The sequence below is a fragment of the Scyliorhinus canicula genome, chromosome 14, assembly GCF_902713615.1.
Source record: "Scyliorhinus canicula chromosome 14, sScyCan1.1, whole genome shotgun sequence".
In the NCBI taxonomy this organism is placed as follows: domain Eukaryota; kingdom Metazoa; phylum Chordata; class Chondrichthyes; order Carcharhiniformes; family Scyliorhinidae; genus Scyliorhinus; species Scyliorhinus canicula.
Window position 1 is genome coordinate 781,951 of NC_052159.1, and position 16,004 is coordinate 797,954.

At 57.7% G+C, this 16,004-nt stretch overlaps 1 protein-coding gene across 6 annotated transcripts in view; it reads right to left on the reverse strand.

Moving 5' to 3' along the window:
• Window positions 1–3,059: 3,059 nt before the first annotated feature.
• Window positions 3,060–16,004, reverse strand: part of LOC119977288 (arfaptin-2-like) — a 126,386-nt gene continuing 113,441 nt past the window's right edge. For 5 of the 6 annotated variants that reach the window (XM_038818039.1, XM_038818034.1, XM_038818036.1 and 2 more), the window contains 3 exons: window positions 8,842–8,960; window positions 7,271–7,492; window positions 3,060–3,221 (listed from right to left, as the gene is read on the reverse strand). In XM_038818039.1, the coding sequence (XP_038673967.1) occupies window positions 3,060–3,221; window positions 7,271–7,492; window positions 8,842–8,960 (503 nt within the window). Of the gene's footprint in view, window positions 3,222–7,270; window positions 7,493–8,841; window positions 8,961–14,610; window positions 14,707–16,004 lie in introns of all 6 variants that reach the window. The other variant, XM_038818038.1, reaches the window with a different exon arrangement.

Here is a 16,004-nt window from a genome sequence, read left to right on the forward strand (position 1 = left end):
GGCGAATAGAGGCTGCAAGTCACGGTTAACACATTCTTACCCGTTTACTCCAGGTTACTCAGGCAGTGGACAAACGGCACTGAGGACCCGCCCTGTCTGAGAACCCACTTTGGTCAGCCAAGCTCGGGTATGGCACAGCACGCCCTACCCGGGGATCCCATCCAACTCGTACCCGTCGCGGCCCATACGCAACTCATTCGGACGTTTCTTTCAAAATTTTGTTTTCATTTTTCGTTAGGCAGCCCTTAGGCCGCCATCCCACATGCTATTTACATCCAGGAACATTCGGATGGTAAACTAGCAAAGCCTGCGAGACGGCTCGCAGGAGAAGGATTGTTAGGTGTATTCTGGTCTTCAAATTCGCTTTTGAAAAAAAAAAATGAGGGGAGTCACAGGGTGTGACTTGGCCAGTCATTTTTAAAGGGTCAATTGGAATTTAAAAGACAGATGCACTAACAGGTAAAGATCTTAAACTGTGTATTGACAGATACTGTGCTTGATCCCATAGCTTTCGAAGGACGAGACAGGGATCGAAGCAAGGATTGTCCATACAGGAGGAAGAAAGAAGGAAGAACAAGTTGAAGATGATGGAAGCTCAACTATTGCTTTTAACTGTTATATCTGTTTGTGTGGAAGCAAGACACGTTTCCCCCACAACCCCCACCGTAAATGTTTCCCTTACAGCCACTCCCCAGTGCTCAGCTCTGATCAGTGAGGTTCAGACCTGGTGCACTAAATTTATGACATGGTACTCCATGTCATACGTAATCGAATCACTGCTAGTGATTGCGATCCTCGCCATACTTGTACAGACCCTCAGGTTGAGGAAGTGGAAGAGGAGAGCCTCCCGTTCCTGCCCCTCCGTCTATGGAGTTCGATCTCCTATTTTCCGATTTCATCAATCCCCTTTGCCCCATGATGAATAAAGCACTGTGTAATGAATAAAAATTCGACCCTGTATTATATTGTCCTATACTCGACTGCCGAGTTAGGAAGTGTGATGTTGTGGTGTGAATGGTTAAGGTTTTAGAGTGTGAGGAAATGTTTAAGTTAAGTTAAGGATAATTGTGATAGGTAGAGGTTCCCAGTTTGTGGTAATGCATGTCCCCTTTGACATAGCGCCAAGTAGAGATGTTAGGTAAAAAATTTTCTTCCCATAGTTTAAGATAGAGTAGCCCAGGAACTGGCAAGAGGTCAGGGGACACAAAGAAGGCAACCCAGATGCACTCAAGGCAACGTACATAGGTGATCCTTCACAATATTTGGATTGTGAGGATCACAAGGAGGGAATGTAGCCACCTAAAATGGACGCTGAGCTACAAAGTAAGCCAAGCGCTAAGACTGCAGGGAAAAAGGCAGTTTAGCCAAAACAGCAGTCTGCAAAGAGAGCATTTTGCATTCTGCAAGTAGCAGAAACCAGTTTGGGCTCAGGTGAGAAGACCTTAGTTAGGTGCAAATGGCAAAACGCTTTGCATACTAATGAGGCAATCAGACCTGAACACCCACACAATAGAAACATTTGATTCTGAATGGACACATTTGAACCAAGGCCCAGACATCGAGGCACCAGAAACCTCCAAACAAAAGGGCATAAGAAACGCCCCCCCCCATCACGGAGACCCCCTCGCATTGGGGAATTCAAACAGTATCGATGAGGAATTGACCCAATAGATAACCAAAGGTTAAAGCCCGCCCAAGAAGAGGGAAGGACATTGGGATCCCTATAAAAGACAGGGACCTCGTGTTGTCAGGTCTGTTGTTTCGTGCTCCGGCCCTGACCAAGACCTTGAAGCTGTATCCTGACTCCAGCCGTTGAGCACCAGCCGCCGAACCGTAAGTGCCAGTACGACGCTCGCTACGCGAACTAAGCCCGCTAAACCCCCCAGTGACCAGAACGCTTGCTGAAGGTTGCAGCCCAAGACCGGGACGAAGGCCTCGCTCCCTGACCTTGCCTGTTCCTGTTAGATAAGTATTCTGATTACTTTAGTTTAGTCATAGCTTAGTCTCTTAGTGTGTGCATGAGTATTTATTATAATTGTATAATAAATATTGATCGTTTGGACCTTACTAATCGGTGTATCGTCTTTATTACTTTGAACTTGACCTTGGAATACTCGTGACGGTGTCTATACGGCACCTGGCGACTCCTGAGCTGAATAAATACATAGAACAGAGCCTAGTGGTGTTAAGCACTTGGAAGTTAATACACCCCAATAAACGCGTTTTGCGCTCATAGCAAAACGTGCAACAACACACACACCGCCCCACACACACACACACTGCCCCACACACACACACACACCGCCCCACACACACACACACCGCCCCACACACACACACACCGCCCCACACACACACACACACACCGCCCCACACACACACACACACACCGCCCCACACACACACACACCGCCCCACACACACACACACACACACACACACACACACACCGCCCCACACACACACAAGAGGAAATCTCTCCTATCCCAATCCACCCCCTTGGTTGTCAGTGAGCACAGTCACACTTTCATCTTGTGCTCTCGCTCTCGGCTGCCTCCTATAAACAGCTGGAGGCCATTCTGCCCCACCTACTTGCTCTACTATTTACTTTAACCATGGCTAATCTGCCTGAGGTTTCCATTTACCGGTACTTGTCCCATAATCCTCAACTCTCCTTGACCCTATCGCAACTGAACACTGCAATGAAGTCGCAGCGGCCCAGTGTTTCAGGGGAGACTATCCCACATTCCCACTGCCGTGTGTGTGAGGAAGTGCTTCCTGACATTCCCCCTGAGACATTCCCCCTGGGAACTGCCTGCTCGGAGTTAAAGATTTTGTTCCCCTTGTTCTGGGGACATCTCCACGAGAGGAAATAGTTTCTATCAACCATATCGAATCCTTTAATCATCTTAAACACCTCAGTCAGATCACTCTTTAACCTTTTAAACTTAAGAGAATTGAAGTTTATATAATCCATCCTCCCAATTTAACCCTTTTAGCCCCAGTATAAATTCCTCGCAGGTTTCGTTGCTCTGACTGGATTGCGACCTGTCTTTGCCTCACCTGGCATTCTCAAACAGTTTGATGGTGAGGAGGGTGTCCTCCATGGTCTTATTGACGAGAGTATTGATGCTGGATACAAAGAAGTTGATGGCTCCAAGGAGTGTTTCTCCATTCTTACATAGCAATTTCTGAGTGTCAGCATTGTATCCAAACTCCTCCTGTGTGAGGGAGGGAGACAGATCAATCCCATAGACAGCACAGGGTAAACAAACACCCCCATAGACAGCACGGGGAACACAAACACTCCCATAGACAGCACAGGGTAAACAAACACCCCAATAGACAGCACGGGGAACACAAACACTCCCATAGACAGCACGGGGAACACAAACACTCCCATAGACAGCACGGGGAACACAAACACTCCCACAGACAGCACAGGGTAAACAAACACCCCAATAGACAGCACGGGGAACACAAACACTCCCATAGACAGCACGGGGTAAACAAACACCCCAATAGACAGCACGGGGAACACAAACACTCCCATAGACAGCACGGGGAACACAAACACTCCCATAGACAGCACGGGGAACACAAACACTCCCACAGACAGCACAGGGTAAACAAACACCCCAATAGACAGCACGGGGAACACAAACACCCCCATAGACAGCACAGGGTAAACAAACACTCCCATAGACAGCACAGGGTAAACAAACACCCCAATAGACAGCACGGGGAACACAAACACTCCCATAGACAGCACGGGGAACACAAACACTCCCATAGACAGCACGGGGAACACAAACACTCCCATAGACAGCACGGGGAACACAAACACTCCCATAGACAGCACAGGGTAAACAAACACCCCAATAGACAGCACGGGGAACACAAACACCCCCATAGACAGCACAGGGTAAACAAACACTCCCATAGACAGCACAGGGTAAACAAACACCCCAATAGACAGCACGGGGAACACAAACACCCCCATAGACAGCACAGGGTAAACAAACACCCCAATAGACAGCACGGGGAACACAAACACTCCCATAGACAGCACGGGGAACACAAACACTCCCATAGACAGCACGGGGTAAACAAACACCCCCATAGACAGCACGGGGAACACAAACACCCCCATAGACAGCACGGGGTAAACAAACACTCCCATAGACAGCACGGGGAACACAAACACTCCCATAGACAGCACGGGGTAAACAAACACCCCCATAGACAGCACGGGGTAAACAAACACCCCCATAGACAGCACGGGGAACACAAACACTCCCATAGACAGCACGGGGTAAACAAATACCCCCATAGACAGCACGGGGAACACAAACACCCCCATAGACAGCACGGGGAACACAAACACCCCAATAGACAGCACGGGGTAAACAAACACTCCCATAGACAGCACGGGGTAAACAAACACTCCCATAGACAGCACGGGGAACACAAACAATCCCATAGACAGCACGGGGAACACAAACACTCCCATAGACAGCACGGGGAACACAAACACCCCCATAGACAGCACGGGGAACACAAACACTCCCATAGACAGCACGGGGTAAACAAACACCCCCATAGACAGCACGGGGAACACAAACACTCCCATAGACAGCACGGGGAACACAAACACTCCCATAGACAGCACGGGGAACACAAACACCCCCATAGACAGCACGGGGAACACAAACACTCCCATAGACAGCACGGGGAACACAAACACCCCCATAGACAGCACGGGGAACACAAACACTCCCACAGACAGCACGGGGTAAACAAACACCCCCATAGACAGCACGGGGAACACAAACACCCCCATAGACAGCACGGGGAACACAAACACTCCCATAGACAGCACGGGGAACACAAACACTCCCATAGACAGCACGGGGAACACAAACACCCCCATAGACAGCACAGGGAACACAAACACCCCCATAGACAGCACGGGGAACACAAACACCCCCATAGACAGCACAGGGAACACAAACACCCCCATAGACAGCACGGGGTAAACAAACACTCCCATAGACAGCACGGGGAACACAAACACTCCCATAGACAGCACGGGGAACACAAACACTCCCATAGACAGCACGGGGTAAACAAACATTCCCATAGACAGCAAGGGGTAAACAAACACCCCCATAGACAGCACGGGGAACACAAACACCCCCATAGACAGCACAGGGAACACAAACACCCCCATAGACAGCACGGGGAACACAAACACTCCCATAGACAGCACGGGGAACACAAACACCCCCATAGACAGCACAGGGAACACAAACACCCCCATAGACAGCACGGGGAACACAAACACCCCCATAGACAGCACGGGGAACACAAACACTCCCATAGACAGCACGGGGAACACAAACACTCCCATAGACAGCACGGGGAACACAAACACTCCCATAGACAGCACGGGGTAAACAAACACCCCCATAGACAGCACGGGGAACACAAACACCCCCATAGACAGCACGGGGAACACAAACACTCCCATAGACAGCACGGGGAACACAAACACTCCCATAGACAGCACGGGGAACACAAACACCCCCATAGACAGCACAGGGAACACAAACACCCCCATAGACAGCACGGGGAACACAAACACCCCCATAGACAGCACAGGGAACACAAACACCCCCATAGACAGCACGGGGTAAACAAACACTCCCATAGACAGCACGGGGTAAACAAACATTCCCATAGACAGCAAGGGGTAAACAAACACCCCCATAGACAGCACGGGGAACACAAACACCCCCATAGACAGCACAGGGAACACAAACACCCCCATAGACAGCACGGGGAACACAAACACTCCCATAGACAGCACGGGGAACACAAACACCCCCATAGACAGCACAGGGAACACAAACACCCCCATAGACAGCACGGGGAACACAAACACCCCCATAGACAGCACGGGGAACACAAACACTCCCATAGACAGCACGGGGAACACAAACACTCCCATAGACAGCACGGGGAACACAAACACTCCCATAGACAGCACGGGGTAAACAAACACCCCCATAGACAGCACGGGGTAAACAAACACTCCCATACACAGCACGGGGTAAACAAACACTCCCATAGACAGCACGGGGTAAACAAACACCCCCATAGACAGCACGGGGAACACAAACACCCCCATAGACAGCACGGGGAACACAAACATCCCCATAGACAGCACGGGGAACACAAACATCCCCATAGACAGCACGGGGTAAACAAACACCCCCATAGACAGCACGGGGAACACAAACACCCCCATAGACAGCACGGGGTACACAAACACTCCCATAGACAGCACGGGGTAAACAAACACCCCCATAGACAGCACGGGGTAAACAAACACTCCCATAGACAGCACGGGGAACACAAACACCCCCATAGACAGCACGGGAAACACAAACACCCCCATAGACAGCACGGGGAACACAAACACTCCCCAGGGTCATCATGGGGAGTGCAGACGCCCCTCAGGATCGGCACAAGGAACATGGACACTCACAGGGTCAGCACGGTGAACACAGACACCCCCCCGGGGTCAGCACGGTGAACACAGACACCCCCCCCGGGGTCAGCACGGTGAGCACAGACACCCCCCCGGGGTCAGCACGGTGAGCACAGACACCCCCCCGGGGTCAGCACGGTGAGCACAGACATCCCCCCCAGGGTCAGCACGGCGAGCACAGACACCCCCCCGGGGTCAGCACGGTGAGCACAGACACCCCCCAGGGTCAGCACGGTGAGCACAGACACCCCCCCAGGGTCAGCACAGTGAGCACAGACACCCCCCCAGGGTCAGCACGGCGAGCACAGACACCCCCCCGGGGTCAGCACGGTGAGCACAGACACCCCCCCCAGGGTCAGCATGGTGAGCACAGACACCCCCCAGGGTCAGCACGGTGAGCACAGACACCCCCCCAGGGTCAGCACAGTGAGCACAGACACCCCCCCGGGGTCAGCACGGTGAGCACAGACACCCCCCCGGGGTCAGCACGGTGAGCACAGACACTCCCCAGGGTCAGCACGGTGAGCACAGACACCCCCCCAGGGTCAGCACAGTGAGCACAGACACCCCCCCGGGGTCAGCACGGTGAGCACAGACACCCCCCCGGGGTCAGCACGGTGAGCACAGACACTCCCCAGGGTCAGCACGGTGAGCACAGACACTCCCCAGGGTCAGCACGGTGAGCACAGACACCCCCCCAGGGTCAGTGTGTACCTGGAGTTCTGGCGATTTCTGACTAAGATCAGAGAAGGACTCTCCCAGGGCTCGTTGTGTCTGAACCATGTTGTAGAAGTGATTGGTGAGGGCACGGGCAAGGCGCAGGACATTCTCGTATTTCCTCTTTGTGTCTCGCAGAACTTCAATCTGTGCCTCCAGTTCGAGATCGACTGTACGAGAGCCTCGTCCAAACCTCTCCGAGATCATCTGCTTTGTGCACTGTCGACACAGCAACAATAATGATAACTCCAGGACTCTGACCCAGTGACAGTGAAGGAACGCGATACATTTTGAAGTCAGGGTGGAGAGTACACACTCACACTCCTTCAGTGGTGAAAATAACTAGAATCTGTTCTTCCAAACATATCCAGAGAAAGCAGGTTCAGAGGAGAACATTGCATACAGTACTGGTGATATAGGGGTCCATGCGTAACATGGAGGGGTGGGGGCAATGGGGTATAGCCACACATTTACCACAGGGGGCAACAACCCTGTGTTTAACACTGGATGGGTATAGGGTACAGGACCGTGTTTAACATGGGGAGGGGGTGGGGTACAGGTTTGTGTTTAACATGGGCATAGGAGGTGGGTTACAGGACCGTGTTTAACATGGGAAGGGTTTGGGGTACAGGACTGTGTTTAACATGGGGAGAGGGTGGGGTACAGGTTTGTGTTTAACATGGGGAGAGGGTGGGGTACAGGTTTGTGTTTAACATGGGGAGAGGGTGGGGTACAGGTTTGTGTTTAACATGGGGAGAGGGTGGGGTACAGGTTTGTGTTTAACATGGGCGTAGGATGTGGGTTACAGGACCATGTTTAACATGGGAAGGGTTTGGGTTACAGGACCGTGTTTAACATGTGGAGGGGGTGGGTTACAGGACCGTGTTTAACATGTGGAGGGGGTGGGTTACAGGACCGTGTTTAACATGGGGAAGGGGTGGGTTACAGGACCGTGTTTAACATGGGGAGGGGGTGGGGTGCACATACGTGTTTAACATGTGGAGGGGGTGGGTTACAGGACCGTGTTTAACATGGGGAGGGGGTGGGTTACAGGACCGTGTTTAACATGGGGAGGGGGTGGGGTGCACATACGTGTTTAACATGTGGAGGGGATGGGTTACAGGACCGTGTTTAACATGTGGAGGGGGTGGGTTACAGGACCGTGTTTAACATGTGGAGGGGGTGGGTTACAGGACCGTGTTTAACATGTGGAGGAGGTGGGTTACAGGACCGTGTTTAACATGGGGAGGGGGTGGGTTACAGGACCGTGTTTGACATGGGGAGGGGGTGGGGTGCACATACGTGTTTAACATGGGGAGGGGGTGGGTTACAGGACCGTGTTTAACATGGGGAGGGGGTGGGGTGCACATACGTGTTTAACATGTGGAGGGGGTGGGTTACAGGACCGTGTTTAACATGTGGAGGGGATGGGTTACAGGACCGTGTTTAACATGGGGAGGGGGTGGGTTACAGGACCGTGCTTGACATGAGGAGGAGGTAGGTTACAGGACCGTGTTTGACATGAAGGTATGATGTAAACTGGGATTTCTCCCCCTTCTTGCACAAACCTTGTAGGTGTTGATTCCCCATTTTCTCACAATGTCGAACTTCTCACCAGCAATCCCACGGACAGGTTCCTCGCCACTCGTTACTGGGCCACTCTGGGACTGGTGAATGTTTGTGGATCCTGAAATGTAACACAGCGAGAGGATCAGAACAGCGAGCCAGGAAATCAGACGCTCCACTCAGCCGCATTGTCGCTCAGTTCTGCCGCAGAGAATCCTCCAGTGGACGATCCATTTCAGACTGAGGAATAAAGATACAAATGTTCTCCCACGCACATTGTGGGATATCTAACCCTTAAAGAACCACCACGGTTCTCACAAAAACATTCCAACATACACGAGGAGTTCAGCAGTTGATCCAGAAGGGGAAGATATTCATCGTGAAGAGGAATATTCTGATAAAACCTCCCAGCATTCTCCTGCCGCTGCCAGCTCTGGTTCAAATGAACAAACAGAATAAGTTCACAAGGTGGGAAACGAGCCCTTGCTGATTGGACGCGTTTCCTTCTGGAGGGGTTGTTGGGAGAAAGTTTTACAGACAGGCACAGACGAGAATATCCGATCAGCAATGATGTATGGATTAAACAGAAGGAATGTGTGCCTGTGAATGGCAATTGGGATGTTGGTTAGTAATATAAATATGTGTGCACGCATGTGCGTGTCCATGAATGTGGATGCATGTATTTTATGTATTTTTCCAGAAAGAGCATTGTATCCAACCCAATCCCATGAACCCCACCTAAGCTTTCGATACTAGGACAATGTATCATGGCCAACCCACCTAAGCTGCACATCTTTGGACTGTGGGGGGAAACCGGAGCACCCGGAGGAAACCCACGCAGACACGGGGAGAACGTGCAGACTGCGCACAAAATTGGGACACTGGAGCTGAGAAGCAGCAGTGCTAACCACTGCGCCATGCTGCCCCCACTTGGGAGGGGAGAGTGCGTCCATGAGAGAGGGAAGTTGGGTGCCAGAGAGCTCGGGTGAGGGAGCAAACGAGCAGAGATGGGGGGGAGAAAAGCGAGCATGGGAGGTGGGGGAGAGAGCGGGGGGGGGGGGGGGGGGGGGGAGAGAGCAGGGTGGGGGGGGAAGAGAGCAGGGGGGGGGAAGAGAGCAGGGGGGGAGAGAGCAGGGGGGGGAGAGAGCAGGGGGGGGGGAGAGAGCAGGGGGGGGAGAGAGCAGGGGGGGGGAAGAGCGAGCGTATGGAGGGGGGGGAGAAGAGCGGGAAGGAAGAGCGACCACAGGGGTGGAGAGCGGGCGCGGGGGGGAGCGCAATCGCACGGGGGGGGGAGGGGGGGAGAGCGCAATCACGGGGAGGAGAGGAAGCGTGGAGGGGAGGAGAGAGCGAGTGCGGAGCGGGGAGAGCGATCGGGGTGGAGGGGGAGAGCGATCGGGGTGGAGGGGGAGAGCGATCGGGGTGGGGGGGAAGCGATCGGGGTGGGGGGGGAGGAAGCGATCGGGGTGGGGGGGAAGCGATCGGGGTGGGGGGGAAGCGATCGGGGTGGGTGGGAAGCGATCGGGGTGGGGGGGGAAGCGATCGGGGTGGGGGGGGAAGCGATCGGGGTGGGGGGGAAGCGATCGGGGTGGGGGGGGAGGAAGCGATCGGGGTGGGGGGAAGCGATCGGGGTGGGGGGGAAGCGATCGGGGTGGGGGGGAAGCGATCGGGGTGGGGGGGAAGCGATCGGGGTGGGGGGGAAGCGATCGGGGTGGGGGGGAAGCGATCGGGGGGGGGGGGGGAAGCGGATCGGGGTGGGGGGAAGCGATCGGGGTGGGGGGGGAAGCGATCGGGGTGGGGGGGAAGCGATCGGGGTGGGGGGAGAGCGATCGGGGTGGGGGGAGAGCGAGTGGGGGGGAGAGCGATCGCGGGGGAGAGCAATCGCGGAGGGGAAGAGCGATCGCGGAGGGGAAGAGCGATCGCGGAGGGGAAGAGCGATCGCGGAGGGGAAGAGCGATCGCGGAGGGGAAGAGCGATCGCGGAGGGGAAGAGCGATCGCGGAGGGGAGGAGAGCGATCGCGGAGGGGAAGAGCGATCGCGGAGGGGAAGAGCGATCGCGGAGGGGAAGAGCGATCGCGGAGGGGAAGAGCGATCGCGGAGGGGAAGAGCGATCGCGGGGGGAAGAGCGATCGCGGAGGGGAAGAGCGATCGGGGAGGGGAAGAGCGATCGGGGAGGGGAAGAGCGATCGGGGGGGGGAGAGCGATCGGGGGGGGAGAGCGATCGCGGGGGGGGGAGAGCGATCGGGGAGGGGAAGAGCGATCGGGGAGGGGAAGAGCGATCGGGGAGGGGAAGAGCGATCGGGGAGGGGAAGAGCGATCGGGGAGGGGAAGAGCGATCGGGGAGGGGAAAGAGCGATCGGGGAGGGGAAGAGCGATCGGGGAGGGGAAGAGGCGATCGGGGCGGGGAAAGAGCGATCGGGGAGGGGAAGAGCGATCGGGGAGGGGAAAGAGCGATCGGGGAGGGAAGAGCGATCGGGGGAGGGGAAGATGCGATCGGGGAGGGGAAGAGCGATCGGGGAGGGGAAGACGCGATCGGGGAGGGGAAGAGCGATCGGGGAGGGGAAGAGCGATCGGGGAGGGGAAAAGATGCGATCGGGGAGGGGAAGAGCGATCGGGGAGTGGAAGAGCGATCGGGGAGGGGAAAGAGCGATCGGGGAGGGGAAGAGCGATCGGGGAGGGGAAGAGCGATCGGGGAGGGGGAAGAGCGATCGGGGGGGGGGAAGAGCGATCGGGGAGGGGAAGAGCGATCGGGGAGGGGAAGAGCGATCGGGGAGGGGAAGAGCGATCGGGGAGGGGAAGAGCGATCGGGGAGGGGAAGAGCGATCGGGGAGGGGAAAGAGCGATCGGGAGGGGAAGAGCGATCGGGGAGGGGAAAGAGCGATCGGGGAGGGGAAAGAGCAATCGGGGAGGGGAAGAGCGATCGGGGAGGGGAAGAGCGATCGGGGAGGGGAAGAGCGATCGGGGGGGGAAGAGCGATCGGGGAGGGGAAGAGCGATCGGGGAGGGGAAGAGCGATCGGGGAGGGGAAGAGCGATCGGGAGGGAAGAGCGATCGGGGAGGGGGAGAGCGATCGGGGAGGGGGAAGAGCGATCGGGGAGGGGGAAGAGCGATCGGGGAGGGGAAGAGCGATCGGGGAGGGGAAAGAGCGATCGGGGGGGGGAAGAGCGATCGGGGAGGGGAAGAGCGATCGGGGAGGGGAAGAGCGATCGGGGAGGGGAAGAGCGATCGGGGAGGGGAAGAGCGATCGCGGAGGGGAAGAGCGATCGCGGAGGGGAAGAGCGATCGCGGAGTGGAAGAGCGATCGCGGAGGGGAAGAGCGATCGCGGAGGGGAAGAGCGATCGCGGAGGGGAAGAGCGATCGCGGGGGGGAAGAGCGATCGGGGAGGGGAAGAGCGATCGGGGAGGGGAAGAGCGATCGCGGAGGGGAAGAGCGATCGCGGGGGGAAGAGCGACCGGGGAGGGAAAAGAGCGATCGCGGAGGGGAAGAGCGATCGCGGAGGGGGAAGAGCGATCGGGGAGGGGAAGAGCGATCGCGGAGGAGGGGGGAGAGCGATCGCGGAGGGGGGGAGAGCGATCGCGGAGGAGGGGGGAGAGCGATCGCGGAGGAGGGGGGGAGAGCGATCGCGGAGGAGGGGGGGAGAGCGATCGCGGAGGAGGGGGGGAGAGCGATCGCGGAGGGGGGAGGATCGGGAGGAGGGAGAGCGATCGCGGAGGAGGGGGGGAGAGCGATCGCGGAGGAGGGGGGAGAGCGATCGCGGAGGGGAAGAGCGATCGGGGAGGGGAAGAGCGATCGGGGAGGGGCGAGCGATCGGGGAGGGGAAGAGCGATCGGGGAGGGGAAGAGCGATCGGGGAGGGGAAGAGCGATCGGGGAGGGGAAGAGCGATCGGGGAGGGGAAGAGCGATCGGGGAGGGGAAGAGCGATCGGGGAGGGGAAGAGCGATCGGGGAGGGGAAGAGCGATCGCGGAGGAGCAGAGCGATCGCGGGAGGGGAAGAGCGATCGGGGAGGGGAAAGAGCGATCGGGGAGGGGAAGGAGCGATCGGGGAGGGGAAGGAGCGATCGGGGAGGGGAAGGAGCGATCGGGGAGGAGGGGGGAGAGATCGCGGAGGAGGGGGGAGAGCGATCGCGGAGGAGGGGGGAGAGCGATCGCGGAGGGGGGGGAGAGCGATCGCGGAGGAGGGGGGAGAGCGATCGCGGAGGAGGGGGGAGAGCGATCGCGGAGGAGGGGGGGAGAGCGATCGCGGAGGAGGGGGGAGAGCGATCGCGGAGGAGGGGGGAGAGCGATCGCGGAGGAGGGGGGAGAGCGATCGCGGAGGGGGGAGGGCGATCGCGGAGGAGGGGGGAGAGCGATCGCGGAGGAGGGGGGAGAGATCGCGGAGGAGGGGGGAGAGATCGCGGAGGAGGGGGGAGAGATCGCGGAGGAGGGGGGAGAGATCGCGGAGGGGGGAGAGCGATCGCGGAGGGGGGGGAGAGCGATCGCGGAGGAGGGGGGGGGAGAGCGATCGCGGAGGAGGGGGGAGAGCGATCGCGGAGGAGGGGGGAGAGCGATCGCGGAGGAGGGGAGAGAGCGATCGCGGAGGAGGGGGGAGAGAGATCGCGGAGGAGGGGGGAGAGAGATCGCGGAGGAGGGGGGAGAGAGATCGCGGAGGAGGGGGGAGAGAGATCGCGGAGGAGGGGGGAGAGAGATCGCCGAGGAGGGGGGAGAGCGATCGCGGAGGAGGGGGGGGAGAGCGATCGCGGAGGAGGGGAGAGAGCGATCGCGGAGGAGGGGAGAGAACGATCGCGGAGGAGGGGAGAGAGCGATCGCGGAGGAGGGGAGAGAACGATCGCGGAGGAGGGGGGAGAGCGATCGCGGAGGAGGGGGGAGAGCGATCGCGGAGGAGGGGGGAGCGATCGCGGAGGAGGGGGGAGCGATCGCGGAGGGGGGGGAGCGATCGCGGAGGAGGGGGGAGCGATCGCGGAGGGGGGGGGAGCGATCGCAGAGGGGGGGAGAGAGATCGCGGAGGGGGGGAGCGATCGCGGAGGGGGAGCGAGCGATCGCGGGGGGTGGAGAGTGGGAAGGGGTGGAGCAGGAGGGTGGGGGGGTTGGGAAGAGCGAGAGTGGGGGGGAAGTGGGAAGGGGGGAGAGATGAGCGAGCATGGCGGGGGGGGGGAGAGCTGAAGGGCGGGGCACAGAGGGAGGGATTGTGAGACCTTTCAGTGTCAGTGACAGTAACGGCACACTGCACCCAGGCACCTCGTGGTGATTTCTAAATACTTCAATTCCAAGGCAATCAGTCAGCTCACAGAAACAAAATGCAGCAGCAAATATCGGGGCGGGTGATGGGGGCTGGGGGGGGGGGGGGGGGGGGGGGGTTCTATGCACAGTTTGGGGGGTCACACACAGTCTGAGGGTGGGGGGGTCACACACAGTTTGAGGTGGGGGGGTCACACACAGTTTGAGGTGGGGGGGTCACACACAGTTTGAGGTGGGGGGGTCACACACAGTTTGAGGTGGGGGGGTCACACACAGTTTGAGGTGGGGGGTCACACACAGTTTGAGGTCGGGGGTCACACACAATTACTGGGCCTGCTGAGGGTGGAACCATTTGGATTGAAAGGACAGGATTTCGGGGAACACTGACCATTCTGGTGAGGAACACTCCCCACAGCTCTGGGAAAGAAGGTGGGGGAAGGGAAGGGGAGGAGGGCAGTGGGGTTTTTCCTCCTCTTTCCAGTGGGAGGGGGGGGGGGGGCAGGGTGGAGCAGGCAGGTTGGGCTGGCTACAGCGTGTACCTGGCGAGCGGTTACCCTGACTGGCTATCCTGCTGGCTGCCGATCTGCTGGGCGAGATGAGCAGGCCCCATTGAGATGGGGGGATCACAGGCGTGCCTGGAAGCAGCGGGAGGAAAGACGGAGAAATGGGAAAAAAGAGTGGGAGAGAAAAAAGAAACAAAACATATCAGAACATGTCGCACACACAGCGATAATGCTGAGGGACAGCAATGGGAGGAGGATTCAACTTCCCCAGTCAAAGGCTGCAGTCAAATCTCGCTCCAGAACTGGCAGCACAGAATTCAGGCCAACACTCCCCATAATTAGTACTGAGGGAGTGCCGCACTGTCAGAAGGTCAGTACTGAGGGAGTGCCGCACTGTCAGAGGGTCAGTGCTGAGGGAGTGCCGCACTGTCAGAGGGTCAGTACTGAGGGAGTGCTGCACTGTCAGAGGGTCAGTACTGAGGGAGTGCCGCACTGTCAGAGGGTCAGTACTGAGGGAGTGCCGCACTGTCAGAGGGTCAGTGCTGAGGGAGTGCCGCACTGTCAGAGGGTCAGTACTGAGGGAGTGCCGCACTGTCAGAGGGTCAGTACTGAGGGAGTGCTGCACTGTCAGAGGGTCAGTACTGAGGGAGTGCTGCACTGTCAGAGGGTCAGTACTGAGGGAGTGCCGCACTGTCAGAGGGTCAGTACTGAGGGAGTGCCGCACTGTCAGAGGGTCAGTACTGAGGGAGTGCTGCACTGTCAGAGGGTCAGTACTGAGGGAGTGCCGCACTGTCAGAGGGTCAGTACTGAGGGAGTGCCGCACTGTCAGAGGGTCAGTACTGAGGGAGTGCTGCACGGTCAGAGGGTCAGTACTGAGGGAGTGCCGCACTGTCAGAGGGTCAGTACTGAGGGAGTGCTGCACTGTCAGAGGGTCAGTACTGAGGGAGTGCTGCACTGTCAGAGGGTCAGTACTGAGGGAGTGCCGCACTGTCAGAGGGTCAGTACTGAGGGAGTGCCGCACTGTCAGAGGTTCAGTACTGAGGGAGTGCCGCACTGTCAGAGGGTCAGTACTGAGGGAGTGCCGCACTATCAGAGGGTCAGTACTGAGGGAGTGCCGCACTGTCAGAGGGTCAGTACTGAGGGAGTGCTGCACTGTCAGAGGGTCAGTGCTGCGGGAGTGCTGCACTGTCAGAGGGTCAGTACTGAGGGAGTGCCGCACTGTCAGAGGGTCAGTACTGAGGGAGTGCTGCACTGTCAGAGGGTCAGTACTGAGGGAGTGCTGCACTGTAAGAGTGTCAGTACTGAGGCAGTGCTGCACTGTCAGAGGGTCAGTACTGAGGGAGTGCCGCACTATCAGAGGGTCAGTACTGAGGGAGTGCCGCACTGTCAGAGGTTCAGTACTGAGGGAGTGCCGCACAGTCAGAGGGTCA